Source organism: Aspergillus uvarum (genome assembly GCF_003184745.1).
Source record: "Aspergillus uvarum CBS 121591 unplaced genomic scaffold BO82scaffold_46, whole genome shotgun sequence".
Classification (NCBI taxonomy): domain Eukaryota; kingdom Fungi; phylum Ascomycota; class Eurotiomycetes; order Eurotiales; family Aspergillaceae; genus Aspergillus; species Aspergillus uvarum.
In genome coordinates this window covers 39,039-65,825 of record NW_020291343.1, presented here as the reverse complement: position 1 = coordinate 65,825, position 26,787 = coordinate 39,039, and the positions used below count along the sequence as shown (strand labels likewise).

Genomic DNA, 26,787 nt, shown 5'->3' with positions numbered 1-26,787 from the left:
GACAACGCACTCGATTGCTCAGTAAGACTCCATCATCTCATTGTTCTATGTCAACTCTGTTCCTATTAGCTCCTCTTAAATGAGCCATCACTTACAAAGGTCATACCTTGTGGACAAGTCCAGTCCTTGTTCAGATAACCCGAGGATTCATTCGCATGCATTGTTCCGGCCAGGAAAAAGATAATGAGTTGGTATCCGGCGGGATCTAGAACCCACATACAAAAAAATACCAACCCTGAAATGATGCTGCCTAAAGTCTTGTCTTTCTTAGGACTCCACCCGGAGACCAGCTCATCGTACCAGCTAACCACGAGTCGTCCAGAATAACTGCAAAGGCGCCTCACTGGCAATCATGAGCCGAATGACATTCGATATAGTACATTTTCACTAAATACTACCTTGGCTGGCAGTAAGACAGCCTCTCAATCAGAAACCTCTTATAACCGTCTGACCATCAGTCCCGGCTCTCATTTGTGCCAAAATCATAGAAAAGAATCACATTGCCAAAACTAGAAGGGAATATTCAGTATAAATTAAGAAACGAAAAAGTATGAGTCCAGGATTCATGTTCGCGTTTTTGTCCGATGGATCAGCCGTCAAGGAAACCAAGTTAGCAGACGGTGATAAATAGACCGAGACTATGGCTTCTGGTTAGCTGGGGGTCTTTTAATAGATGATCATCGGAGTATACTCACGGAGATGGGTTATAGTCCTCGAAGAAGTTGAGGTAGGTGTCACCCGTGCCCTTCATTTCATAACCCACGGTTTGACCAGCCGGGCACGAGAAAGAGGCAACCAGGTAGGAGTTTCCGGGTGAAATGGTGATCTCTCCATAGTCCTGTTTGACCGACGGAGCGCTGTTATAGGTGGTCTTCAGCCCAGCAGCAGATGTCAGCTGAGAGAAGTCAACCTTGCCGTCACCACTGAAGGTGTAGTCAGAGGTCTCGAGATCCTCCTTATTAGGGAGCAAGAAGATAAGGCTGCATGTCTTGCCGGAGTCAGAAGATGGGATATCGAAATTGAAGATGGTCGACACTGTGGACGAAACAGTGCCGAAGAGCTGAGAGCCATAGGCGGTATCAGGGGTGGAGGAGTTGACAGGGACAATAAGATGAGGATATTCATAGTCACCAGACAGATCAGTTGGGCAGCTGGCAGCGCCTGAACGAGTAGCGGAAGCTGATGGTTGAGTACTGCTGGCGCCTCCGGATGTTCCTGAGGGAGCAGATTGAGTGCTCGCAGGCTGGGTTCCGGTGGGTTTAGTACCGGGAGGCTGAGTACCAGCGGGCGGCGTCCCGGCAGGCTGCGTTCCACCAGGTGTAGTTCCTGCAGGCTTAGTACCGGCTGGCTGTGTTCCACCAGGTGTAGTTCCGGCGGGCTTGGTGCCGGCAGGCTGCGTTCCACTAGGTGCAGTTCCAGCGGGCGGAGTGCCGGCCGGCTGAGTTCCGCCAGGTGCAGTTCCAGCGGGCTGAGTTCCACCAGGTGCAGTACCGGCGGGTTGAGTTCCTGCGGGCTGAGTACCGGCAGGCTGAGTACCGGCCGGCTGAGTTCCTGCGGGCTGAGTTCCTGCGGGCTGAGTTCCTGCGGGCTGAGTTCCTGCGGACTGAGTACTATGAGGAACACCTGGAACACTTGTTCCGGGAATTGGGATCGGAACAGGAATAGGCTGGGTGCCAGCAGGTTGAGTTACGCCAGGCTGACCGGGATGAGTGCTAGCGGGTTGAGTGCCAGCGGGCTGAGTACCGGCGGGTTGGGTTCCCGCGGGTTGGGTTCCGGCAGGCTGAGTACCGCCAGCGGGCTGAGTGCCGGCGGGCTGGGTTCCAGCGGGTTGGGTTTCACCAGGTGCAGTACCAGCAGGTTGGGTTCCACCGGGTGCAGTGCCGGCGGGCTGAGTTCCTGCGGGTTGAGTTGCTGCAGGCTGAGTGCCGCCAGCGGGCTGAGTGCCGGCGGGCTGGGTTCCACCAGGTGCAGTACCAGCAGGTTGGGTTCCACCGGGTGCAGTGCCGGCAGGTTGTGTACCCTGAGGAACGCCTGGAACACTAGTACCAGGAATTGGAATCGGTACAGGAACACCCGAAGATCCTGCTGCGCAATTGGATTGGATCACGGTAGTGGTGACGGTAACTGTCTGAGCGGAGGCACATCCAGCGCCAGGCACTGGTGCACTGGAGATAGGACCACCCGGGATCGAAGCAGAAGATTGACCTGGGGAAACCCCGCCAGGGACACCTGTGCCTGAAGCAGCACCGCCAGGAATATAGGAAGATGATTGACCTGGAAGAACCGAGCCGGGTTTGCCAGATTGGCTGGGCACCTGAACCGAGGATACTGCAGTAGCTGTGCCGCCGCCGCTGCCGCCGCCGCCACCTCCAGTACCAGCACCAGAACCCGAGCAAGAATCGGCGGCCAGCGTGATGCTTGAGCATCCAGTCACCGAAGAGCTCTCAGTGGTATAGATGTTCAATTCACCGTTGTCACCCGTCTGGCATGCCACAAAGGTAGAGTCGCCCTGGTACTCCAGCTGACCGCCGGACGAAATCGAGAAGCCAGTCTGGGCGGTGGTACCTAAATCACACTGGAACTGAGTCACAGAACCTGTCAGCGTACAACTGGTTAGCATTGGTTCTCGCTTTAGCATCGTCGGGAATCAAGACCTACTAGTCACAACACAACCACGTCCGCTGCTATCAGTAATTGCACCATTCGAATCGATGCAGAACGAGGCTGCAGCAAGACCACCACCGAGACGATTCTGGCCATCACCAAGTTGGCCCACCGTGCCAGATGCGGCGCCCGAAGCAGTCAGGTGGAAGCAGCACGAGTCGGCGCGGCTGACGAGGGCATTTCCTCCAGCAGCGAAAGCTGCAAGACTTGCAAAGTTCTTCATCCTTGCACTAGCGAGCTTGGTCGGCAGCTAGGGGGGTGAATGGACTGGACGGCTTCCACTATAGGGCAAGGTTGTTGTTGTGACAAGAACTCAAAAGTGACAATCAGGGCATGTGCAATTCTTTATAAGAGATGGTGGGTATAACCAGGAACGTCATACTATCTGTTCCGACACAACAAACAGGTCCCAGGGAACACGACCAAGTACCTCCACATGCAGATCGAGGGATTTGAAGTAGACCGCAGCTAGTTGCGATGAGTCTGCAAGGTCGACAAGACCATGGGCCCGGTGAAGGGCCACCATGGGCCCAGCCAGACATGGCCGATTAGCCAACAGACAGTCAGCGAATTGGCCGGCAGGGTCGGGTCTGGACACTGTCGTGGGTCGGCAAGAGCACTAGAGTAAACGTCATAAAGTCCTGAGCATTGTGGATATGAGAACCCTTGTGAGTGGCTGTTATTCTGGCAATAAGGCAGTACTGTAAAAAGGCAGCCGTATCAGTGGCCGGGGTATCTCAGGGCTTTCAAGCTCGGTGGAGCCGGCCCCATCGAGCGGTGCCTCTGGATCGGCCAGATGCCCTGCCTTGATCGATGAGCTCCCGATTGATGGGGTTTGAGCAGCGGTCAATTGCGACTCTGTGGCAAAACAACATACCATCCACGGTTTTGTCCGCCGTTCAGCGACCCATAGCAGGGTTCCAAATTTGCCTCTCACCAGGAACTGGACATTGATGTTCCCAGGAACGCGTTGTTTCTATTCATATTTACCCAGCCGACAGGCAAGCATAAACCCACCATCACAGAGCATTTAGTGGGACAGGCTTTGTGTAGTAGGAGTACATTACAAGGTACGATATGCGCAACGAGCAAGTCCGCGTAATGGAGGAAGCGGGCCCTCCGTTTGGAGCCATATGACAAGTGGACAACGGCAAGTTCGGATTCCTCTTCGAATACATTGCATCATTCCTTCCGTATACAGGCCGTGTTTTGGATCAGTCTCTTCCACCACATGGAGTGCGGAGTAGTGCGATGACCAACAATTCGGCTGGACAGGAGGTTTCCGTCGGACATCAACCGCCTAGGGTAGGCGAGATTCCCACCCGTCTGCATGTCATCATGGGATAACTGAATGTGATTGCAGCATCAGAATCCCGGTATGAAGGAGAGAGGGGGGATGGTGTGGATGGGATGAATCGGGGAGAAGGAAGAGTTCCAGTTGAGTTCGTTTCATCTGAAACAGACAGGAAAGCCAAGTGACGGAGACACCGGAACTCATTCGGGGGGAGTGGGGTTGGTGGGAGGAGTGGAGGAGTGGAGGAATGGTGGGACTCAGCAGGGGAAAAACAGGGGATGCAGCCACTCATCGGACAGCCACATCAGTCATCGTTGTAGAAGTGGGCCATGACGAAAGCCACAGCCAACGGCATTGCTTCTGGTTGGATTGTTTGATGGGGATGTGCATTGCATTCATCATCATCAGGACTATTTTTGTTTCTCAACTGCTCATCTAATAACAATCGTTAAGAAATATCCCGATGCTCTTGTTCCATTCCCTCTTTATTCTTTTTCTAGATAAATACTATGTCGATCGACTCACCACGTCATTCGGAATTGTGTGTATCGCGGTGGTTGTCTGTGCGCTACAAGCTTGCACCACAGTCTACTGTGTAAGCGATTGAAAAAGGAGGATCTATTCTAGAGAAAGAGCACTTGCAATTGACTGCCATGTACTGTACACAGACCATACAGCCTTGTGCGGCTGGGTTCCATAAGGTTTAGCCCAATGTTTAATGGTGGATGCTATAGGTCGCTTCACTTCTTAATCCCACCTTTGTCTTGTTATGCAAACCATTGTATGATGATAGTACTATGTAGTGGTGTTTGAGTCCACGAAAGTATACCGGACCTGGAAGAATTCTCACATGCGCCTCTAACAAAGCTAATTGACTATCTATAGATTAGCTCTGATTCCCAATGGATTGTCGCAAATGATACTAAGACCTTCCTTGCACCTACACATAGTTGAACATCTAAAGTAGTACAAAGAGTTGACTCCGATACTCTCCCTATACCTGTTCAAAAAAGGATTCTAGTTATTCCCTTATTTATCATTGAAGAAGCGCAGAGTGATTTAGCATCGAACGTACAGTACTCCGCACTGTACACATGTAACTTACTGAGTATCTCAGCTTCTCCCCCGCGCATAGGAACCGTTACGCATGCTTCTGCCATCATATCAAGATCCTCCTGGGTCCTTCCTATTCCATCCATCATGCCACACTTGATTACTCGGTACAAATTCCCGCATTCCTGCTGGCAGTGCTCGGGTATTCAAACTGAATTTTTACCAGTCATTCTAGCCTTCGGAGTCAAAAACACCGGACCCACACTATCCAGAACTCCCAAGTGCCGGAAGGGAAGGAAACTTTCCATCGGCTTTTTCTTGAAGAAAAAGAAAGAAAAACAACAACAAAATAGGATCATCCGATCCACCCACATCTTTGACCCTGTCCGATCGAGAATTGGCAGCCGTCATTGATTTCCAAGCCAGTCTTCCCCTCTTCATGGACCGTGGATAGACTATGCCCTGCATAGTTCTCTCCCCGACTACAAGATGCTGTCAAGTGCATAACAGGCTAGAAGAGAACGAGGATTATTGCATAGGAGTAATATAATGAGGAAACACAATCGTGCCGTAGTCATACCAGCCAATTCCCTTCCCCCCCTTCAGCATGTTACTCATACATGCATGGCCCACTTGTCTATGGCTCGTCACCAAAAACAAGTACTCAGTAACTCGTGCTGATCGATTGGCTGTACCTGCCTAGAGAGACGATGGAATGTCAAATGCTTTGTCGATTGGATGGAACAATGGGCGGGGAGTGCCATCAATCCATGGACGAGCAATACTGACGTCGATGTCAGTTGCAGATCACTTCCATGAAGACATATATTTCCCGCACTGGAGGAACCAATATTGCAGGAAGTGGTACGCAAGCGATTCTCCACTTACATGCAGGGAATCTTGAAGTTCACGTTTTTTTCTTCTTGACTTACAGGTATCAAAGACTTGTTTATGGGGGGGGGGGGGGGGGGGGGGGGGGGGGGGGGGGGGGGAGGTGAGTTCGCCGAATCTAATTCAATTGCATGGAGCTTCTTACGACGACAAAACTAAGTTATGTAGCATTGGCTTAATTCCAGCAAAACGGGTGCCGTTCATCTGCAAGTTCAGGTTGTTGGATGTGGATGGATGGAGTGAACAAGAAAGTTCAAAGGCATTGAGTCGTGGCCGCTGATGCACAGAGATAGAGTAGCATTTCCTACGCAGATGGCGCCTCCAAGGTCGGGTTATGAGATAATTGAAGAAATGTTGAGGGTGAAACGTAACCGTATAACCACTCCTTACTGTCTGTAAGTACTCCGTAGAGCCCAATACATCCAATAACGGAAATGCAGTCAGAGAGCCCTTGGTCCTTGATCTTGGACGTTCAGCGCTATGAGCATACCACGAGGTACTGTATACTCAGACATGAGGCTGAAGTCCAATATCTACAGAGAAATTCCTCAGTGCAGTACATCAACGTGAGAAAAAATGAATATGTATTGCCAATCACCATGCAATGTATATAATGGGTATCTGACTTCCAATTGCATCTGATGTTTTTATTGACCTACCTCATGCGCGCGGCCTTGAACTTACTCACACGCCTGGGAGCCTCTTCTGTGTCGAGAGGGACGATTTCAGGCTCTTCGTCAACGAATCCGCCTTGTTCCTTGATCATGCGATTGCGGATCTGGTAAAATTCAGTAGCAATCTCCTTCCGATGCAGCTGTTCATCAAGCTCGTCTGGTTCCGGTGCCACGGCAGACGTCTGAGAAACATCACGTTCAACAAGGGTGTCTGCCAGAATTTTGCCTTCTGGGCCTCTGGGTGCGGGGTCTTCCTCAGGATTAGCTGAGATTGGCTGGGAGAAGGGTTTAGGCTCCGCTGGCCTGGCTGGGAAAAGAGGCAGGGAGGATGGCGCCGGAGAGGGGGTGCCGGTCTTGCGTAAAGACGAGCGAAGTTCGACGGGCCGGGAAGGGCCAGCTGAAGTCTCTGACGCAGTGGCTGGCTTGACTGCACTGTCGTCCGTTTTCCGAGCGCTCTTGAACCGAGAGACTTTCTTCGGTGCGTCTTTAGTCACTGGCTCCTTCGCAACAGGCTCTGTGCGTTCAACCACGGAATCTGCAAGAACAGGTACACTAGATTCACGAACTGGGACAACCTTCTTATCCTGAGTCGGAGGCCTCGGGGCCGGAGCAATGTCGAGGTCGTCAGCAAAGGCAACCTTCTTTTTCGGTTTCTTCTCGAGCACAGGTCCGGTGCCTGTCTCGGTGGTTTTCTCGACACGAACAACACTGGGCTGCTCTAACTCCGCTTTGACATCGGTTGGGAGAGAGTCTGTGTTCTTGCCGATATTCCACAATCCTCGCGCGTTTAACTTGGCTTCCAACTCTCGCATTTCGCGGTGGTAATCCTCATCAAGAACACGTGTCGTAGTTCTCCCATATTCATCTTCCTCCTCTTCGTCATCGTCGTAAGGGTAATCATCGTATTCTTCGTCCACAGAAACGTCGCTTGCATCCTCGTCAAGTTCCAGTTCGGCCACAACCGCTCCAACTTCATTTAGGCTATACTGCAACATATCGCGCCGTAACTGAGCATCCTCTGGCGATTCCTCAATGCTTGCTGCAAGACGTTGGTACTCTAGGAGACCAGCTGCATCCATTGAGGGAGGCTTAGGATTGCTCTCGGGAGTAGTCGCTTCCGGCATTTCCTCCTCCTCGATAGCTGGGGGTGTTACCTCCTCCACCTCAAGTGCAGTCGGGACTTCTTCCGTAGCGGGTGCTTCCGTAGTCCTTGCAGTATGCTGCAACGAGTCTTGATGTGTCGGATTCACATTCGCCGTGTCCGGTATATCGGTGACACCGGCTTTTTGCAAGATATTCAAAAGCTCAGAAGCCTGGCTGCCTGGGGTGTTTGTTGTACTCGAGACGACATTACCGTTTTCGTCAAGTTCTTCAAAGATCTCGGTCATCGGGTATTCGGCCGTGCTTTCACTCGGTAGTTGTTCCTGCGAGTCCAGCGCATACAGTTCGTTCTCTGCGGCGCGTAGTCTCTTCTCCATTGTCGCAACATTTTGTTTCACATAGTCAATACGTCTGTTAATCAGACTGACCACCTGTCCTTTGGTGCGCGTCACGCCGTCTTTCTCACCAAGTATCACCTTCACCTCATCCTCAGTGACCAGCGATCCGCCGAGGCTGTGGCCCACGCTAAGGAAGTCTTCGCGATCCGCATCTTCAGGTAGATCATTTATCTCCTCTTTGAGGCCGTCGTACTCTGCCTCCCAGGTGCGCCAGTGATAAAGTGAGTCTTGGAGTTTCAAGATGTTGCCTTCGAGTTCTAGGCGCTGGCGCTCGAGTTCGTGTAGCTGGCTGTCGGGAACACCCATGATTATATTCATGCAAATCAAGTCTCGAGAATTTAACAAGCGAATGACTTGTACTGGCGTTCAAGATAAGGTGTATTTCACCTGAAAGAGGAAAGTTTGTGTGAATCAAGGTCAAAGACCAAACAAAGGTGGACGGAGAGAGGAGTGGGAAGCGGCGGCGGCAAAGAAAAAAGTTCCGCCGCGGAACAATGGGCGGAATGCCTGATTGGCCCGTGCGGGCAGTTGGATTAATCACCCGTCATTTAGGCTTCATTGCCGCGACACCTGCGGTCTGTTCAACACTTACTCTGCTCTGCCTTGGTCCTCATCAGATCTGTGAGCTGTCAACTATGCCTTCTGCTCGGGATGCTATGGCCAACCGCGGGGATGACGACGGTATGGTCATTTGCCCTGCATCGAAATCCCCCTCCCGTTTGTGCTAACCAGCTCTCTTTAGAGGTGTGCCCTGTCTGCAAATCCTCACGGTACTTGAACCCGGATATGCAGTTCCTTATCAATCCGGAATGTTATCACAAAATGTGCGAATCGTGTGTGGATCGCATATTTTCGTCAGGCCCGGCAAACTGTCCCGTCGCGGGTTGCCACAAGACGCTGCGAAAGGCTCGGTTTCGGAAGCAAACGTTCGAGGATATCAACGTGGAACGAGAGGTGGACATTCGACGCAGAGTGATGCAAATGTATGCCGTCAAGCCATTTGTCTGGTGGACCTCGTAGGATACTGATGCTGTCCGCAGTCTCAACCGCCGTGAAGAAGAGTTCGACTCCAAACGAGCCTGGGACGACTTCCTTGAACAGCGTGAGGAGATCATCGCAAATCTCGTACACGGCACCGATGTGGCCAAGACTGAAAGCGACCTTCAGAAGTATGCTTCAGAAAACATGCGCTCGATTCGCGCCAATCAAGCCCTCGAAGCGCAGGAAGCCTCGTCTTTCAAGGAGCAGCAGACGCATGAGCAGGAACTGGCCCGTCTTCGCCGAGAAGCAGCTAAGCAAGAATACGAGAACGAACGGCGGGAGCTACAAGCCTCTCGGGAGGATGTTCTCTCTCGTCTCGCAGCCGGGCGACCTGGCGACGCTGCGGCTATTGCACGCGAAGGCAAGAAGGTGTTGCTCAAGAAATCATCTGCTCGGCGAAGTGAGGAGGACCGGATCCGACAGAAACAGGCTGCTCTCCGGAACTCGGATGCTAGGAAAGCTGGTCAGGGAGGACTCACGGCTGATAAGGCTGACATTGCTGGCGATTCGGGCTTGATCAAGGGTCTCAAGAAGATCGTGAGTCCGGAACCCGAAAAGGCTTACGACCCATTTGGTGGCATGGTTCCCAACAAGCGGGACTACTATACTTTACGCGACTTCTATCCTTCAAGCTATCTGGACCCTATCCGACAGGACACTCGCATGCAGGCAGGCGGGTACGATCTGCAGGAGTACTACTCTCGTACATTGATGGAAGCTTTCGCTGGCTTGGGCTGCTTTATCGATGAGGAGGTAGCACAACGTGACGGTGCAGGGTCTCTTGGGGGCTCCAGACCTGACGCCACTCAATTTGCTGCCCAGGCGGCAGTTTCAAGTACGGGTACTCCAGAAGCCAGCTGATTGGCGTTATACATAGATTGTTGAGCCCACTGAAGAAGGTGTCCCCTGCTGTTATTTCTGCGCTTCTACTTCGCAGGGGAGGTAGCCTCACCTGTGTTGTTGTATATAATGCATAGCGATGGCGTTTTGATGGGATTTGGGTGCTGCATTGGGGTATAGAGATAACGGACTTGATAATGGATATGATTGATCTAGGTATACAAACAAAGGCAAAGCTAACACAAAGTCAGAGGACACTATTTAACAAGGTCAAAAACATCGACGTGTGGTACATGAAACGTAATGTACAACGCTCCCCATAAGCACAACCATCTAGAACTTGCCACCGGTGATCTCCTCTCCGAGCTTCTTGATTCTGCCCTGAATGGCATCCCAGCGAGCAGATTCACTCCTGCTAGTTTCGTGAACAAGGCTGGAGACAGATTGGGGGTGGCCCAGGTTCCAGATGTTGTCACCCGCCTGGTGATCGTTGCGCCATGCCTCGTTTTCGCCCTCGGGGAAGACCCTTTCAATCTCGGCCGCAAGTTGTTCCTCGGTAGTAATAAACTGCCGTGCATTGACGTACAGATCGTGCAGGTTGCTTCGGCGCTCGGCATTCTTCAGACCTTCTTTCTTCTCAAGTCGACGCCGAGAAAAGTGCAGACGGGATTCTCGACCAGGATCCGGCAGCACCTGCATGCGCTGGGGCAACATAGCTTGGACTACCGACGTCTGAGTCAGCCTCACGTCCGCCCTCGCAGGCTGTCGCATGATCTTTTCCCGGTATCGCTGCTTGTGCTCGCTTTGCTCCTTCATGGCTTTGTCAGTGGCCTGCTTGCGGGCGTGCAACTCCAAAATGCCCTCCTTGAAGTTCTTCCTCCGCATATTAGCCATCTTCCTCTGCTGGTCGCGGTATTCATAGTCCGGGTGGTTTGGGTTGAGCGAGTTCTTGTGGGGAAGAGGCGTCGCGGCGTGAATGTACGCCTCCGTCGGCTTGTCCGTGCGGCGGGCAGGGAAGATTTCACGGGGAACAGGGAGGGTACCCTTGACGCGGGGCTTAGAGGGTTGTTCGGGCTGCAGAACTCGAGGAACGTCGATGAAATTGGGAGACTCAGGTCCGACTCGCAAAGAGGCCGATGAAGCGAAGCCGCGGAACTGCACGGTAGCAGTTCTGCAATTGCGAAAGAGGGCCATGATGATAAAACAAGGTCGCTCGACTGTCTGGAGATGTTTGGGCAAGGTCAAGTCGGGGGGTTATCGGGAGGTATTTTGCTGAAGAACTCAATTGGATGGCCCACCTCAATCAACCGACAACCTGAACCGATACAGAGATCCTGAAAGGACTTATTGGCAAGCGCGGTTCTGCTGCGGAAGTCGGACAGAACGAAACGATTTTCCTGATGTTGGTCCGTGCACCGCTTAGCTTGGCGCGCGCCAATGGCAGAAAAAAAAAATTAATTTTCCCGTGCTCGAAACTTTTTTTTCTCTCTCTTCTTCTTTTCCTTCTTGCGCTCCGCCATTTTTTGTTTTACAACACTATTTTCTTGTGAACTTTTTCTCAAAACTTCTTGAGGTACTCTTGGGAGGTGTTTTCATCATGGGTACCGGAAAGAAGGAAGCCACTCGTAGAGAGCGGCAGGGGAAGACTGGAGATGGCATGGGAAATGTTCGCACCAAGGGTGAAAACTTCTACAGGTGGGTAACATGATGGCGTGAATCCCTGCTCCGGAATGCTGGACTAACATATCATGAAAGAGATGCGAAGAAGGTGAAACATTTGAATATGTTGAAGGATGGAAAGCCTCGACGTAACGCTGAGGGAAAGATCACTGTGGCTGCTTCATACCAATCTCGTGAAGCTCCGGTCGCTAGAATAGAGCCCAACCGTAAATGGTTTGGCAACACGAGAGTGATTTCCCAGGAGGCTCTGTCGTCTTTCCGCGAGGCGGTTGCCGAACGTGCTTCCGACCCCTATTCAGTCTTGCTCAAGACCAACAAGCTTCCCATGAGCCTGATCAGAGATGATAAGGGCGCCAATGGATTGAAGCAGCATGAGGCCAAGATGGCTATTGAGAATTCTCCTTTCAGTGATACCTTTGGGCCCAAGGCGCAGAGGAAGCGCGTCAAGATGGGGGTTGCCTCTTTGGAGGACCTGGCCGGCGAAACCGTCAAGATGCACGACGCTTACGTCGAGAAGACAGACCATGCTACTCATGAAGATGGTACTTTGGTTGTCAACGGTGATGATGTTGCAAAGGATGACAACTCCGGCCTGGCAACCACCGCTGTTGAGTCTGTCTTCTCCAAGGGTCAGAGCAAGCGTATCTGGAATGAGCTTTACAAGGTCATCGATTCATCCGATGTGGTACTTCATTTACTTGACGCTCGTGATCCCGATGGTACACGCTGCAGGAGTATCGAGAAGTACATCCGTGAAGAGGCACCTCACAAGCACTTGATTTTCGTCCTGAACAAGTGTGATCTTGTTCCCACAGGTGTAGCGGTACGTCTATTTCTCTTTTATGTTACTTTGTTTTTTTTTACCCCTCATTCTATCCTTTATAAAAATGGGGTTTCGGCCCAATGCCATTGCTAAGTCAAGGCTTCTCCCTGCGACCTTGTGTCGTGTTTTTCTTCCTTGGGAGTATGTCTGTTACAGCTCTGGCAGATTGACGCTGATCCGCGCCGACCTTCTTTCTGAAGCTAGGCTGACTGGTTTTCGTTTTGAATACCAGTCGTAAGGATCAAGCTGTGTTCTGTTTTTGAGTTGAGATCTGCTTCTACTCAACGAGTGGCCCATAGCAGTTCTCTTAGTAACATTTCACACATTTTCTTGCCATCTATCATTATCGTCCTTTTTGCTTATTTTTCTCTACGCTATTGTTTCCAATGCAATACCGTTGGTGTTTACTTGCTAACGTGACACCAGGCTGCTTGGGTACGACACTTGTCGAAAGACTATCCTACTCTAGCTTTCCACGCCTCGATCACCAACTCTTTTGGTAAAGGTTCTTTGATCCAACTTCTAAGACAGTTCTCCTCCTTGCATTCCGACCGCAAGCAGATTTCTGTCGGTTTGATTGGATATCCAAACACTGGAAAATCTTCAGTCATCAACACTTTGCGGAAGAAGAAAGTGTGTACCGTGGCCCCAATTCCTGGAGAGACCAAGGTCTGGCAGTACGTTACCTTGATGAAGCGGATCTACCTCATCGATTGTCCTGGTGTGGTACCAGCCAGCTCGAACGCCACTCCCGAAGATATCCTTCTTCGAGGTGTGGTTCGAGTGGAGAACGTAGAGAATCCCGAGCAGTACATCCCGGCCGTTCTCAAGCGAGTGCAGCCCAAACACTTGGAGCGTACATACGGCATCAAGAATGTCGAGGATCCTATCGAGTTCCTCAGTATCCTCGCTCGCAAGGGTGGTCGTTTGCTCCGTGGAGGAGAACCTGACCTCGATGGTGTCGCCAAGATGGTCATCAACGATTTCCTCCGAGGAAAGATTCCCTGGTTCACTCCCCCGCCTCACAATGCCGGTGGGGAGGACGAGGCGATCGAGGGTCGTGCTGGTCGGCTCGGAGAAATGAGTCGGAAGCGCAAGCTCGACGACACTACCTCCGAAAAGCCAGAGGACTCTAAGAAGGCGTCGAAAGCGAAGGCTTCTGAAACTGACAACGACGAATTCGAGGGCTTCGAGAGCGACGACGACGATGACTCGATCGCGAACCTTGAAATCAGCGATGAGGAAAGTGGCGAAGAAGACGATTAAGTGTTCTCATTGTCGAGATCCTTGTCAAAAGACTGTCAAGAACCAAGTACCCCCGATGCCGTCTGTCATCTGGCATCAATCCCGAGACGTACACCCCTGGTGGCGCATGTCGCTCCACAACTCCCAAGACGTATCCCAAGGTCTTGTCATACCTTGGCTTTGGGTGGAAGTTGAAAGCCACATGCGTCGAAGCGTCAATGACGCGAACTCGTTTGAGAACCAGAACACCGTCAGGCCTTTTGAGCCTAGCACTGGTTCCATATGAAATCCGCTGGCATGCCACCTGGACAGTTCTTAGCCAGTGCACGTTATGCTTCAGCTCGGAGAGCATTGGTTGTCAGGCCGATCAATGCCTCAGCCAACCTGATTCTCCTTATTTAAAGATACCCACTGAGTGTTTTCACACGAAGACTTCGAGCAATCCAAGCAATCAATCAATCATCCTGAAACAAGGTGGTCTGATTCAAAAAAAGACTGGTTCTTCCCACCGTAATCCACCCGTAGACACTTTTCAATAGGGCAGATTCCTCACCGCCGACGGAGCTCACGTGGGGCTACCCCAGCCTCATTTGAGAGTCTCGTCTCCGTAGCAGCTGCCAGAAGATACCTTGCATTTCCTTTATATCACGACGCATTTACCTGGGCTATTTATCCGGCCTTTCATGTCTTTGTGTGCCTTCTGGATATGCTACTCTCCCCGTGACAATGGAGGATGAGGGCATGTCCATTGTTCCCTATGGATCAGGCAATCTTGATGTCGTGCTGTAAGCCTGCTTCCTTTCGTTCCCCCTTCTCTCTTGGTTGTTCAGAGAACAGAGATCCTAACGTGAAGGACTGTCTTGCTGTAGGCGACACAATGACTCAGTTGTGGTTTATGATCGCGACTCACGGCAACTGGTTCTTCAGAACACCGGGGATCGTAGGGGCAGTGACCTCGATCTGACCGACTGTCCTTACTGCCATCGTCCTTTGCATGAAAATGGGTCACCCCAAGGTGATCATGAGAATAGCCCGGGCGCGCAGGCGGAATTTGTCAATCCAGACTACTTTCGACTGCTACATGCTAGCTTACCTGGCTCTACGGACTCGTCCAATCCTCCGTCCCCTCGTCGCCGTCTCGTTCGGCCAGCTATCGCGGACGGCCCGACTATCGATCCTAGCTATCCAGAGACCGGCGTCCATACCAGTCAGGGGATTTCGTCAGCGGCCTTTACACAGGATTACTTCAAGAAGTTCTTCGTCGAAGAGACGATTCTGGGCAAAGGCGGCAAGGGCGTTGTCCTTCTGGTGAAACACGTACTGGACGGTGTCTCACTTGGCCATTACGCCTGTAAGCGAGTTCCTGTCGGAGATGACCATGAGTGGCTTGAGAAGGTACTAGGTGAGGTACAGCTTCTACAGCACCTTTCGCATCAGAATCTTGTCTCCTATCGGCATGTGTGGTTGGAAAATGCAAAGATCACTACCTTTGGGCCCAGTGTGCCATGCGCGTTCATACTTCAGCAGTACTGCAACGCGGGGGACCTCCACAATTACATCTGCGGTGCAGTGCAGACCCCTACTACAAAACAGCAGCTCAAAGAGCGTCTGAGAAGAAGGTCAAGGGGCGGGCTTGATCCTGAGAACGATCTTGGGGCGCTACGAAAGCTCCAATTCGAGGAAATATATTCCTTCTTCAAAGACATTACTTCGGGAATCCGATATCTCCACGCCAATGGCTACATCCACCGTGATCTCAAGCCCCACAACTGCTTGCTGCATAAAACCAGTGATGGGATCCGGGTCCTAGTTAGTGACTTTGGTGAGGTCCAGGCTCAAGATTCAATTAGAAGGTCGACTGGGGCGACAGGGACTGTTTCCTACTGCGCACCGGAAGTTTTACGGCGCGAGTATCCCGATGGTCCTTTCGGGAACTTCACTTTCAAGTCCGACATCTTCTCTTTGGGAATGATTCTGTACTTTCTCTGCTTCGCGCAGCTTCCCTACAGCAATGCAGACTTAATCCACGAGGAGAAAGAGGACCTAGACCGACTTCGTGAAGAGATCAGTCAATGGTCGGGATTCGACTATGCTAGACGCATGAGGCCCGAACTCCCCGAACAGCTCTACATATTCCTTCAGCGCTTGCTGTCCGTGGACCCTGATCGCCGGCCCTCAGCAGAAGAAGTACTTAACGGTCTACAGGCTGGGGCTAATGTCAATGAAAACTTCCGCTTGAAGCGAGCCAGCCCAACCAGCCCGGATATGCGACCCAGCTCCCGGATTCACCCGGTAGAAAGTCCGTCAGCTGCATCATATACTCGCCAAGCCCTGTCGCCGAATAGGGCCCTCACGAAACCACCGCCGAGTGCACGGCGGGGTTCTGCATACGATAGTGCCAGCACGGATGCTGCTAGAGCCGATCCTACCTCCACCTCCCTTAGCCCGGAACGAAACCTCATTTTCCGCCCGCGCTTCTCGAGTACTCCCTCGTCCTCACTCACACCTGCTCACCATCCTCCTGAGGAACATCGCCACGAAGTGACCCCCCCTGACCACTCTGACACAGTCGAAGAGCCCCAGCAACAACATCTACTCCCACCGCCTCCCCCACGTCACTGGCTCTTACAGAGATACTTCCCGTTCCTCGAGCCTCTGACAATTTCCGTAGCTAACTGGCAGCTTGGAATCACAATCTTCCAACTGACCACGCTCCTTCTCAAAATAACTTCTATTTTTCAACCCTGCAGCCCGTTGACTGTCAACCCCTGGGTCGTTTATCCCCTACTGTTAGTGGCGGCGATCAACTTCCCAGCGAAAAGCTTTACCAGGCAGTTGGTCTCGCTGATGTTGCATCTCGTGGTTGTAAGTCTATGTATGCAGTTGGATGCGCTTTGTTGGAGGAGGTACAGGCGGTGATCTCGTACCAACCTGAGGGCCTTTTTCCTGGGTTGATTCTCGTATCTGGAAAGGACACGGAGACCAGACAGCGAAAGGAAGAGGGGTGACATTCGATGCTTCGGTGCATAACTTCGCATGGTGTTTTGAAGATGCGCCTGTGGCTGACGAAATTATGTGCCCATGACCATTGAATGCATTAATAGACTGTTCAGGGTAGTCACCGCAAGTAATCTCCTTCCTGCGAGCGAATCTCTCGCCGCTAGAGGCCGGGGTCCATCACAGTGGTATGGAACCTACCATAGAAAGCCTAACCTTCATCGATAGGGACAATATAATAGATGCTGTCCGATTAGTGGTAGCTCTCCAGCTTGTATAGAGTTATGACATGAAGTAGTGAAAAAGGGGCACACTTTCTTAAGCTGCTATCAGAGCAATACCACTTCACTGCACACAACAGACACAAGCTATAGTGCCGCGGCACAAGTACCCTGACCAGGGTCACGGGTGGGAAAAGCCACTTCCGCTTCCGGATTCCAGGTAATACCCGAATAATTTTCTAATAAACCCTGAATGGTTACAGCCATCTACATTGAACCTGGTGGGTGCCATGACTTCCACTTATAGAAGTCGACGCTCGATGCAGCTACTAGGTACCCCGCTACGCGGTGCTGTTCCCGTCTCATTGGTCATCTCGTATCATCCTCGCATGACCCATCTGACCAGCTCTTGTATACGCACTAGTATACTCCGTACTATACACCATCGTTGTATAAAACGGAGCTGATGGTAAACTATTGAACCTGTCTAGTTTTTTGATTTAATTCTTCCATAAGACGTGACCATCCTCTACCACCTCTCTCCACACTGACAATGGTCCCCCAGTCGGTGTTGGTCTTCTTTTTCCTTTTATCCCTGCCTTTCGTGTTCAGTTATCACATTATCTGGGGGCTTAACTGCTGGGTCATCCGTCAAAATCACCTAGAGCGCACCAGGAGAGGCTTGTCGGTGCTTTGAGTGATCTCTTCACACGAAAAAGACAATTACGGTGCCGATACCTTAATCCAAATGCATTCGACAATCCGATAGATGGGTCGCCTCAAAACTTTACGAGCCGTTGGGCACTTGATGACTGTGCTTCCTCTATACGAAACTTGGATTTGCGTACGACTTAGTATGCAACAGCCCTGAAACTTAGGCCATACAGGGCTGTTGTCGGATCGTCAGACGAAGATCGAGGTGGCTAGGGCGCTTCCAAATGAAAGATTGCGGCGCTCGGATGCTGGTCCTGGGAAGGAGAAAGGCATTTCCTTCGCGGAACTTAAATGCTCGCATCGACTCAATCTTGGCCAGGACCCGTATGCTCTGCTCACATTCTCCTTATTCCCTGAGCAATATTTCGCTGAGCACGGTGTGTTTTCCATTCTGCACTTCAGGGGGTGGACATTTCTTCAGGCTTTGTCGCGAGTGTTACTTGGTCAACACGAGAAGAACTAGGTCATGGACCTATGGATCAGTACAAAGGCCTTGCTTTGAGATCATTTTTGAATACACCTGCATCTGCGGGGCAAAGGACTTGATTCATGTACACGTTCACGGCGTATTTATCTCTATCTTCATGTGCAACTTAGCTCGCTTAAACATCGATGCATCGATCGACGGGCAACATCCGGCAAATCATAGCCTCGGCCGGATAGTCTGGCCGCCCTCCCAGGATTCTCCCGCCTCCAGCGTCTGCCACCCAGCGACGGAGCCGGCCTCGACACAGATCATGTTCTTGTAAGCCTCATCCGGACCAAAGTCGGCCATTCCCTTGGCCTTCTCGATCCAGGGGTTCCACACCACAACATCGGTCAGGGCTTCCCGGGTAATGGAGAACAGGGGTTGATCATCGGAGACCGTGGTAACCTCAATCGGAACCTTCGGATCAAGGGACTTGTACACCCGATCGGTCTCCTTGTCGATCTCAACCGCAGAAGAGGCTTCCGTCTGAACGGCACCACCTTGGGTCTTGTCGACATACTCCTTGGACTGGAGGTTCTTGACGCGGATCTGCGAGATGTCCTATATTGCCTTCTGTCAGTCTCTCCTCTCGCAAGATACTTGCACTGATCAGGGGTGTCTGAGAACGCACCTCGACGCTCAGATAAGTGTGCAGCAGAACCTGGAATTCGAAGTTCTGCTCGCCCTTGTTCTGCACCTGCAGGGATGTTTCGAGACCCTCCTTGGTCAGGGTGACACTGTACACCAGACCAAACTGGTAGGGCCACGCCTTCTGAAACTCCTCGCTCAGCATGGGGTGCGACAGCCCGAAGTCCAACTTGACCGCGTCATCTCCTTCCTTGCGGTCTTTTCCGAGGGACTCGGACGAGGACTTGCCCAGAAACTCCCAGTTCGAGTTCCGTGCGAAGCCGTGTTGCGGGAGGGAGGACGTAGCGTGATTCGAAGGGGGAGGGCCGAAAACCTGCAGTGAGCCACGGCCGCGGCACCCGTTTAGACACCAGTTGTTTAGTTGGGGGATTGGGTGTCGCTGGGATTGGACCTACCGGGAAGACCACGGGGATACCACCGCGGATGGGCTTGGAGCCATCCAGGTGAGCCGTTTCGCTGACGAACAATTGCTCCTTGCCATTGGCAAGCTTCCAAGATGTGACGGTCGCTCCATACAGGTGAACGGTGACCGACTCGCCAGTGGGCAGGGTGGCCTGGACCTTGTTGTCGTGGAAGTTGACGGTGGGCTGAGGGATGGAGGCACCCACCCCGATGGCGGAGGGCTTGTTGGAACGGTCCATCTTTGTAAATGGAGAATGTATCAGATGATATTTGTTTGGGGGGAGGGACTAGTCAGGAAGGGTGACTCGAATGCGTAGCAAGACAGCGTTTCTCTCTCTTCTGTCTGTTCTTCAATGCGGGGGACTGTTGTTGGATGCGCCTGAACGGGCGGGGCAGCAGCGTCACCGTGGGGCCCTTCTCGGCTTAGGTCAGCATACAGCTATGCGAATAACCTCTTGCCTATTTTAGAATTATGCTACATAGTGCAGGACATTCAGGGCGCTTTATATTGTTAGCAAAACAGACATGATGCCTCCATTGGAACCAGCTTGGACGATATTGAGACTGCTCACAAGGAAGACTGGAGCCTTTCACTACTGCTGTTTCAGTAGCATGAGTTATCAAAAGGAACGACTGCTGCTATTGTTGATCCACCCAGCATATTAACCCATCCGCAGTCTCGAAAAAGTGACAGACGTCCGATCTGGCAACATCTGCTCCTTGTCTTCAAGAGCTTGCAAGAGTCCATTATGACTGGTCTGATACAGCTTAAGGCATTTCTGAAAATATAGGCTGAGAAAGTACAGTATCTTGATTGGAGCAATCGTCATCAGCAGCCAAAATGGTTGATGATTGCACCATCAGAGCCCGCGCGGGGTCGGTGTTGACATTACACCTACTTCAAAAGCACCGAAGATGCACTGCACTTTGATCACATTCCCCTGAATTGCTCGCTGTGATAAAGCAGTATCTCATCGATCAACGTCGGCCCAACATGACGACCACTGTGACAGTCACCGCTCAACAACCTGATATTCAGTACGCCCCCGACGTGGACAATTGGCATGCTCGCACTGAGCGTCGCTTACGCACTGAGACCCTTCCTACTGAGCTTCCTTCTGGCTTTCCGGCAAAGCTTGAGTCAGATCTAGTCTGGGAGGGCAAAGACATCGCAGAGCGGTATAACTGGACTTACGTCCTGACCGAGGCGAATCTCGAGGAGATTGACGCTGCAGTGCGGCATTTCAAGTGTACATGCTCCCTTAATCCTTACATTGCAGATTAAGCTCTTTGAATACTCTCTGACACTGCTGCTTATAGCGTTGAACAAACCCCTTGGCTTCATTGATCCAGGGACCTTCCCTCTACCTGCGCTGCACTCAACGTTACGTGATATCTCGCGGGAGCTTCACAACGGACACGGATTCAAGGTTGTCAGCGGTGTGCCGGTCGACAGGTACTCGCGCGAAGATAACATCATCATTTATGTGGGACTCGCCGCACATGTTGCCCCGATCCGCGGGCGCCAGGACTCGTCCTATGACGGTACGCCAGCAGACGTGATGCTCAATCACATTAAAGACTTGAGCACCCAAGAGCAGAGCAAAGGCCGCATCGGGGCGCCAGCGTATACCACCGACAAACAAGTCTTTCACACTGATGCGGGAGATATCATCTCCCTGTTTGCGCTCGATACGGCCGCGGCCGGCGGCCAGAGCAAGCTAGCCAGTAGCTGGCGGGTGTACAATGAACTGGCGGAGACGAGACCTGACCTCATTCGTACGCTCGCAGAGAAGTGGACTCTTGACGGGTACTGCATCGCTTTTATCAATTAAAGTGAAAAGACGAGGGTGCATTTGTGCTGACTTTCTGGTGGCAGATTCGGCAATCCTCAGAACCCATATCACGAGCGCCCGTTACTCTTCCATCAGGCAGCTACTGGCACGCATCCTGAGCGCGTCCTGATTCAATATGCGCGACGCAGCTTCACGGGATTCCAGGACCTGCCCAGGTCCAAGAATATTCCTCCAATCACTGAGGCGCATGCGGAGGCCCTCGATTCGTTGCACTTTTTGGCCGAGAAGCACGCAGTCGGGCTTGACTTCCGCAAGGGTGACATTCAGTACATCAATAACCTGAGCATCTTCCATGCTAGAGATGGGTTTCAGGACACCCCGGAGCAGCAGTGAGTATCCACCTTCTATGGTACAGGCTTGTTTTTTTTTAGCAATCGGCTGATAGACTATCAAGGCGCCATCTTGTCCGCCTTTGGCAGCGCGACCCCGAGTATGCATGGGAAACCCCCGAGCCATTGGTTGGAACTTGGAAGCAGCTATATGATGGAGTTACACCTGAGGCTCAGGTCTTCCCTCTGGAGCCTTATATCAGGGGCTCAGCGGCTGGGGGCAGAAAGGAGTAAGCATGTGTGGGATGGTGCTGGATGATCTCATCGCAGGCTAGCATTCTCGTTATCTCTCAGACTTTACTAGGATATATACATCAAGAGCAATGTGCAACGTTGTCTAGTATGTGCAATTTTGATTGTGGTGATATGCAGCCCAGAATGGTAGAAAGATTCTCTGGTTGTGAAGTATCCAGGGCAGAACATGGGCGAGCTACTGGGCATGTCCATAAGAACTTGGTTATGACCTACCAAGTATAGATTGTAAATAATATATCACACCTCTAAGGTCTTTTCATTGGATTGTCTTTGTAAACTTCCGGCGTCTGTAGGAATACCGCACAGTCTATGTCATTTGGGGTAATACCCACGCGGAAATAGGGTCTCGTCTTTCCCATGGTACGGACAGAAATTGCTAGCCCTACAATTCATATCAGGCTCCACACTTTTTTACGTGGCTTTTTCTTCCTCTGCAAATAAACTTTTCTTAAGAAAGAAATCTGTTCTTGTCGCAAATCTCAATACCCTTGAATCTCGCCTACAGTGGCAGGCTTTACTTCCGACAGCCCCATACGACCTTAGCAGCGTTCGACCGAAGTCGCGATAAATCCAGCACATCGCAACTCAAATGCACGAAGCACCCCCATAAATCGAAGCGTACACGCAATTGAGGACTTCCTATGATCAAAGACGGTTAAGGGGGGTTTTTTTATCAAATTAGGTTCGCGATAGATGGTTCCTTGGTGGCAAATTGAGGTGAAAATTCAGTTCCAGGGATCTGCATAAGGCCCGTTGAGTTATGGACCCAATAACTACAACGGCCCAGATGGTCCAGTGGTTCACAGCGCCAATCTTCTAGTGGTTAGGATCCAACCTTCCCATTCTCATAGGATTAGGTTGGGACGCGAGTTCGAGTCTCGCTTGGCGCATTTCTTTTTTGTGTTGTTCGGCTCTGATCTAAGGCCGCTGATAGAACCCTCGTGTTTAGGCTCTTTTTTAAATCTCTTTGCAGTCTACAGAGAGTGCTTTTGACTTATGTCATTGTATACCTAGGCGAGGTGGTTGAATCAGATAAATGTATATATCCGTGCCTAGGAACATGCGCTGCTCGATAGGTTTTGCCCTCTCATGGTTGGCTTTCATCTATATATTTTGGTGCCGCGGGAATCATCTACAATAAACAACCCTTGTCATCGGCACGAAATGGGAATGGCAGCTTACGACAACGGCATAGCACCCTTGAGACGTGCATTGTCGAATCTAATTGGAGTCACGCTTGAATATACAGCATGGTCATACCTCATTAGCCACCCTGGTTGCCTTCTCTCCAATCGCACAACCGGCAATCCCTCGATTGAACCTTGAACCTCCCGCCCAACCGTCCAAAGCACGGCCACAAGAATGACCGGCCGGGGAAGCGAACAATGTACGCATTGCACTTCCTTCGAAAATCCACCTTGAATATAGAGCAGATGTGCAATGTCCTGTGCCTGGCACCTGAATCGCTAGTCAGGTCGAGAGTCGAGTCCCCCCCCTTCAACAAGCTGTCCATCCCCTTGCGTCCTGTCGCCAACTCAGGCAAGGAATTCCGGTCTCTCCGATGCAGCATGTAATCTCATTATCTCCCTCGTTCTGAGCTCTGCATGTGGCGTCCTCGGAGTCTCTGCTTCACGTGCCGATAACATGGCCCTGCTGTGCAAGGGCGTGCAAGGGCGTGCAAGGGCTCCTCCTGTGGCCGATGCGTTGCTATCTATATATGTCTCTCAGCCGCACACCATCTGGCCCGCTGGTGTGGTATGCACCGTCGAAACCACGGCGGGCGGGTTAAGGAGCACTGGGGACTACCCCGACTCTGAGAAGAAGACGACATGGGTGACTTCTCACCTCCCCCCTATCAGCTCCTGTCCGAAGCAATTATATTCTGGAGCGTCGCAATCGTGCTATACATTGGCAGGATGTAAGTACCAAGAACCCCCATCACGTGAACTTGAACAGGGTATGGTTCCTTCACAGAGCCCTCACTGACCTACGAAGAGTTTCCCGTGTCATCGCAACCGGTTCGATCAAGCGCCTGTACTGTATGACGCAGCCAAGACTGTCGAATGATCGTGAGCACTAACGCGCCTGATACAGTTGAGGACTATGTGATGAGCGTCACGTTTGTAAGTCCGAGGCCCGTGCAAGGACGGAGGAGCAGTTGACTGACGGAATGGGTGAGGCAGTTGGTTTATACAACGTTGCTGGTTCTGATTCAAGTCTCCGCCCGCTATGCGTCCAATCTCTTCGATCCGGCACAACATGATGAGATCATGTCCAACCCACAAGAAGTGCGTGATCGTATCTTTGGGAGCAAGATCGTCATTGGCCTCGAGCAGTGCATGCTATTCTCCACCTGGGGAGTCAAGATCTGCATGCTGACCATGTTCTGGCGGCTCACCCAGAATTTCCGGCTGCTGCGCATGTATGTCAACATGATAGCCGCATTCATTGCCGTCGGCTTCCTCGCTATCATGGTCACGTACTATGCCGTCTACTGCCGGCCATTCTCGCAGTACTGGGCCATGCCGGTGCAGGACATGCAATGCGCGACCTACCAGAACTACTCCATTACCCAAGCGATCTTCAACGTCTCCTCCGATGCTGCCATGCTCGCGCTGCCATTTCCTCTGCTGCGGAAGGCTCAGATGAGGAGGGGGAAGAAAATCATGCTGGCGGGCGTCATGAGCTTGGGGGTCTTCACCATCGCCGCTGCGATTCTCAACAAGGTCTTCAATTTCGCTTCCCCCTTGACGACCACTTATCAACTTTGGTATATACGGGAGGCGAGCACTGCAATTTATGTCGCAAATATGGTATGTCTGTCGCCGCTGATTCGGAGGGTGTTCAGCTCGAAAATGTATCAGAAGACGAACAGGGCGCATGGCCAGCATGCTCGTTGGCATGGTATAAATCCTTCCAGCTCATCGCGTTCCACGCAAAGCAGGAGAAACCCGGGACACTGGCATCCGTTTCATCTCTCTCCTGCCCCGAAAGGGAAGTTCGACCAGTGCACCACGAGTATCAAAGGAAAGCCCGACGAGGATAATCTTGGTAACCGACGGGCCAGTGAGGAGGCTATCATAAGAACGACCGCTGGGTATCCGAGCCGGGTCCTAGACCTGCATAGAGTCCGTTCCTATCGCTCTTATGAGGTCGAAGGTCAATACACGTTCGAGGAGGGAATAGAGCTGAAGCAGATCCATATGGTAGCGTGAAATGCTAACGAGTTATTTACATCGCCTACCAGCCTCGAATTCACTCTGACGCAACAGAACTGAGAAGCATGAGGATATCAAATTTGGGATCAAGTATTTATCCATCCCGGATCCAGAACACCACGCAACGACGCCTCACGAATCAGGTCTATGTGCTATGCGAAAGCAAATCGCCACTCCCTCTGAAGTGTCCATGGTCAGCTACCTTCTTGCGCCTCACAACATCTAGCGGGAAATCACGGTCTTCACTCGCAAAAAGTTGGTTGCGCGATCTTGAAGAGGTACCTCAGAAACGCGGAACGATATCAGTACGGATCAGAACCGCCTGCGGAACCGTTGGGCCCGATCCACCACGAAGCCACCCGATGCGAGGAGCCCGAGCGTTGCAATAATCAGTCTTGCACAGGGGGCAGCACGCATGGCGGCGGGTTAGCCAAGGATCAAGACAAGACACGTGAAATATATGACCGCACGTCAACGGACGAATGTAGTCTGGCCCGTGAAACTCTTCCATGCAGATAACGCACTCTCTGCTGGAGTCTGCCATGTCGAAGCTCTCCCCTGTACCCGGGGAAGCCTGCATGATGTCAAAACCAGTAGGGGTTGTCTCGCCACCACCAGAGACCGGACGAGGTGCATCGGTAGACATGTCCTCGGCGCGTGGGCTGTCGTTGACCGGGGCGATTTCAAGGACAAAGACAGAGGTAGTATCAGCTGCGACGGAAGAAACCCTCGCCTCGGTGGTCTCCTTCGCGGGCATGCACCTGGTTCTGGCACTGAGCCAGTCACTAAACCTCATCTGCGGAAAGCATCGCTCCACGTCATGGCTAGAGATGACCGCGCGGCTGGAGCCCAAGGGAGCAGTCTCAGCATCGTTGCTGTGCAGGTTCCGGGTACGCTCGCGGCGTCTGACCTCCACGCAGATCCTTTTGTTTTGATGCATCCAAGTCAAAATCCGGACACCCACTAAAGAAGAAACAAATGACAGATGGAAACACGATCCACATACCAAGCAATAAAGACGAAGAAGGCAAGACAGACGGGGGCCAAGTAGCCGAGAATGGCGGCCGACGAGACGTCAACCATGGCTGATGCTGGGTCACCTTGCATCAGCTTTCTCTAAAGGCCAAGCTAATCAGGGTGCGCCTAGTTCGCCATCTCGTGAGCAACCGACAGGACAGGATATTGATCACGGAATCAATCATGAAAGCCATGTACATACCTTGCAACTTGTGTGAAGCGGTGAGGACGGTCGTTTTCTCCGGGAAAGATCGAGGAGTTGTAGATAGATGCTACCAGAGGCGTGCTTGTTGTACATGCAACTCACAAAGATCTCTCAAAGCAGCGGAATAAATTTGATAACCACGAGAGAAAAGGTGGAGAGGCAGATCGCAGATAGCAGATAGTAAGGTAGCCAAGGGGATCGTGTTAATTTTGGCACCCCTAACCCCCACGCACGACGCAACGCAAATCAGATGATAAACCCCTATGGTCGAGCGTACATACCGACCCGGCAGTTTGGGTGCAAGACGAGTGCGTAGCAGCGCAACCTTGGCTGGAAAAATCAGTTAGAACCCTCTCAGCCCCTTCTCTTCCTCACGGATACAAGACATGGAGAATTCCTCAGTGTGCTCTTTTTTGTCCGTTGCAGAAGCAGATAAAGAAGAGAAAGAAGCCGTGTACAAAAGGCAATCCGGCATTATTTCCCTTTCCCATCCAAATGACGAAACTCTGACTGGACGGAGGAGGACTACTGCCACTTAAACCCCCCCTCCCCCAAATTCCGCCCACCGCTCGCTCGCTCGCTCTCAGCCTCCTGAAGAGGCGGGAGGAAACATGCTGTCCTTGATGCAATTGATCTTCCTCGGAGAGATTTTTTACTTGCTTCTATGGAAAAGTCTATCCACGGTTTTAGTATCTTGCTATGCGCAGATCGATAGATCGGTGGAAGTTGGCAGTGCATGCATACCTTTAGCG

At 51.8% G+C, this 26,787-nt stretch overlaps 11 protein-coding genes and 1 non-coding gene across 12 annotated transcripts; 7 read left to right on the top strand and 5 right to left on the bottom strand.

Annotated features, from left to right (window-relative positions):
- Positions 1-454: 454 nt before the first annotated feature.
- Positions 455-2,887, bottom strand: BO82DRAFT_366779 (putative GPI anchored cell wall protein; the record flags this gene model as incomplete). The annotated part of the gene is made up of 3 exons (XM_025637058.1): positions 455-509; positions 696-2,595; positions 2,659-2,887. 3 exons carry the CDS (start codon positions 2,885-2,887, stop codon positions 455-457), a joined length of 2,184 nt encoding a protein of 727 aa, XP_025489603.1.
- Positions 2,888-6,076: 3,189 nt separating this feature from the next.
- BO82DRAFT_356371 (prefoldin-like protein) lies at positions 6,077-8,498 on the bottom strand. The gene has a single exon (XM_025635710.1). The coding sequence runs from the start codon at positions 8,379-8,381 to the stop codon at positions 6,558-6,560; it is 1,824 nt and encodes a 607-aa protein (XP_025489602.1). The 5' UTR covers positions 8,382-8,498; the 3' UTR covers positions 6,077-6,557.
- Positions 8,499-8,666: 168 nt separating this feature from the next.
- Positions 8,667-10,186, top strand: BO82DRAFT_356369 (TFIIH/NER complex subunit TFB3). The gene is made up of 3 exons (XM_025635709.1): positions 8,667-8,756; positions 8,818-9,058; positions 9,116-10,186. Exons 1-3 carry the CDS (start codon positions 8,711-8,713, stop codon positions 9,975-9,977), a joined length of 1,149 nt encoding a protein of 382 aa, XP_025489601.1. The 5' UTR covers positions 8,667-8,710; the 3' UTR covers positions 9,978-10,186.
- On the bottom strand, positions 10,147-11,315 carry BO82DRAFT_356368 (uncharacterized protein). The gene has a single exon (XM_025635708.1). The coding sequence runs from the start codon at positions 11,148-11,150 to the stop codon at positions 10,290-10,292; it is 861 nt and encodes a 286-aa protein (XP_025489600.1). The 5' UTR covers positions 11,151-11,315; the 3' UTR covers positions 10,147-10,289.
- Positions 11,316-11,553: 238 nt separating this feature from the next.
- BO82DRAFT_288887 (putative GTPase NOG2) lies at positions 11,554-13,725 on the top strand (the record flags this gene model as incomplete). Its single annotated transcript, XM_025631630.1, has 3 exons — positions 11,554-11,651; positions 11,712-12,459; positions 12,886-13,725. 3 exons carry the CDS (start codon positions 11,554-11,556, stop codon positions 13,723-13,725), a joined length of 1,686 nt encoding a protein of 561 aa, XP_025489599.1.
- A 98-nt stretch (positions 13,726-13,823) lies between these two features.
- On the top strand, positions 13,824-14,413 carry BO82DRAFT_132452 (uncharacterized protein). Its single transcript, XM_025629975.1, has one exon. It carries the CDS (start codon positions 13,923-13,925, stop codon positions 14,241-14,243), a length of 321 nt encoding a protein of 106 aa, XP_025489598.1. The 5' UTR covers positions 13,824-13,922; the 3' UTR covers positions 14,244-14,413.
- On the top strand, positions 14,240-16,918 carry BO82DRAFT_132489 (protein kinase IKS1). The gene is made up of 2 exons (XM_025629976.1): positions 14,240-14,489; positions 14,574-16,918. The coding sequence occupies exons 1-2, from the start codon at positions 14,431-14,433 to the stop codon at positions 16,621-16,623; spliced, it is 2,109 nt and encodes a 702-aa protein (XP_025489597.1). The 5' UTR covers positions 14,240-14,430; the 3' UTR covers positions 16,624-16,918.
- Positions 16,919-18,084: 1,166 nt separating this feature from the next.
- Positions 18,085-19,514, bottom strand: BO82DRAFT_434113 (D-hexose-6-phosphate mutarotase). The gene is made up of 3 exons (XM_025640927.1): positions 19,149-19,514; positions 18,737-19,066; positions 18,085-18,666 (listed from the first exon to the last, which is right to left on the bottom strand). The coding sequence occupies exons 1-3, from the start codon at positions 19,392-19,394 to the stop codon at positions 18,280-18,282; spliced, it is 963 nt and encodes a 320-aa protein (XP_025489596.1). The 5' UTR covers positions 19,395-19,514; the 3' UTR covers positions 18,085-18,279.
- A 635-nt stretch (positions 19,515-20,149) lies between these two features.
- BO82DRAFT_385103 (TauD/TfdA family dioxygenase) lies at positions 20,150-21,634 on the top strand (the record flags this gene model as incomplete). The annotated part of the gene is made up of 4 exons (XM_025638154.1): positions 20,150-20,405; positions 20,476-20,965; positions 21,035-21,340; positions 21,406-21,634. 4 exons carry the CDS (start codon positions 20,150-20,152, stop codon positions 21,572-21,574), a joined length of 1,221 nt encoding a protein of 406 aa, XP_025489595.1. The 3' UTR covers positions 21,575-21,634.
- Positions 21,635-22,400: 766 nt separating this feature from the next.
- BO82DRAFT_t233 lies at positions 22,401-22,485 on the top strand. The gene has a single exon. It is a non-coding gene; the product is annotated as a tRNA-Gly (tRNA).
- Positions 22,486-23,424: 939 nt separating this feature from the next.
- On the top strand, positions 23,425-25,197 carry BO82DRAFT_340265 (uncharacterized protein; the record flags this gene model as incomplete). The annotated part of the gene is made up of 2 exons (XM_025633503.1): positions 23,425-23,513; positions 23,775-25,197. The coding sequence occupies 2 exons, from the start codon at positions 23,425-23,427 to the stop codon at positions 24,808-24,810; spliced, it is 1,125 nt and encodes a 374-aa protein (XP_025489594.1). The 3' UTR covers positions 24,811-25,197.
- On the bottom strand, positions 25,097-26,510 carry BO82DRAFT_366770 (putative RING finger protein; the record flags this gene model as incomplete). The annotated part of the gene is made up of 5 exons (XM_025637057.1): positions 25,097-25,736; positions 25,820-25,929; positions 26,033-26,102; positions 26,317-26,365; positions 26,411-26,510. 5 exons carry the CDS (start codon positions 26,508-26,510, stop codon positions 25,097-25,099), a joined length of 969 nt encoding a protein of 322 aa, XP_025489593.1.
- Between the last annotated feature and the right edge of the window lie 277 nt (positions 26,511-26,787).

Coding starts and splice junctions, on each gene's coding strand:
- BO82DRAFT_434113 (XM_025640927.1), bottom strand. CDS start 19,394: ATGGACCGTTCCAACAAGCCCTCCGCCATCGGGGTGGGTGCCTCCATC. Junction 19,067..19,148: donor GTATCCCCGTGGTCTTCCCG/GTAGGTCCAATC, acceptor GGCTCACTGCAG/GTTTTCGGCCCTCCCCCTTC. Junction 18,667..18,736: donor ACACTTATCTGAGCGTCGAG/GTGCGTTCTCAG, acceptor AAGGCAATATAG/GACATCTCGCAGATCCGCGT.
- BO82DRAFT_356371 (XM_025635710.1), bottom strand. CDS start 8,381: ATGGGTGTTCCCGACAGCCAGCTACACGAACTCGAGCGCCAGCGCCTA.
- BO82DRAFT_132489 (XM_025629976.1), top strand. CDS start 14,431: ATGGAGGATGAGGGCATGTCCATTGTTCCCTATGGATCAGGCAATCTT. Junction 14,490..14,573: donor GGCAATCTTGATGTCGTGCT/GTAAGCCTGCTT, acceptor GTCTTGCTGTAG/GCGACACAATGACTCAGTTG.
- BO82DRAFT_132452 (XM_025629975.1), top strand. CDS start 13,923: ATGACGCGAACTCGTTTGAGAACCAGAACACCGTCAGGCCTTTTGAGC.
- BO82DRAFT_356369 (XM_025635709.1), top strand. CDS start 8,711: ATGCCTTCTGCTCGGGATGCTATGGCCAACCGCGGGGATGACGACG. Junction 8,757..8,817: donor CAACCGCGGGGATGACGACG/GTATGGTCATTT, acceptor AGCTCTCTTTAG/AGGTGTGCCCTGTCTGCAAA. Junction 9,059..9,115: donor CGACGCAGAGTGATGCAAAT/GTATGCCGTCAA, acceptor TGCTGTCCGCAG/TCTCAACCGCCGTGAAGAAG.
- BO82DRAFT_356368 (XM_025635708.1), bottom strand. CDS start 11,150: ATGGCCCTCTTTCGCAATTGCAGAACTGCTACCGTGCAGTTCCGCGGC.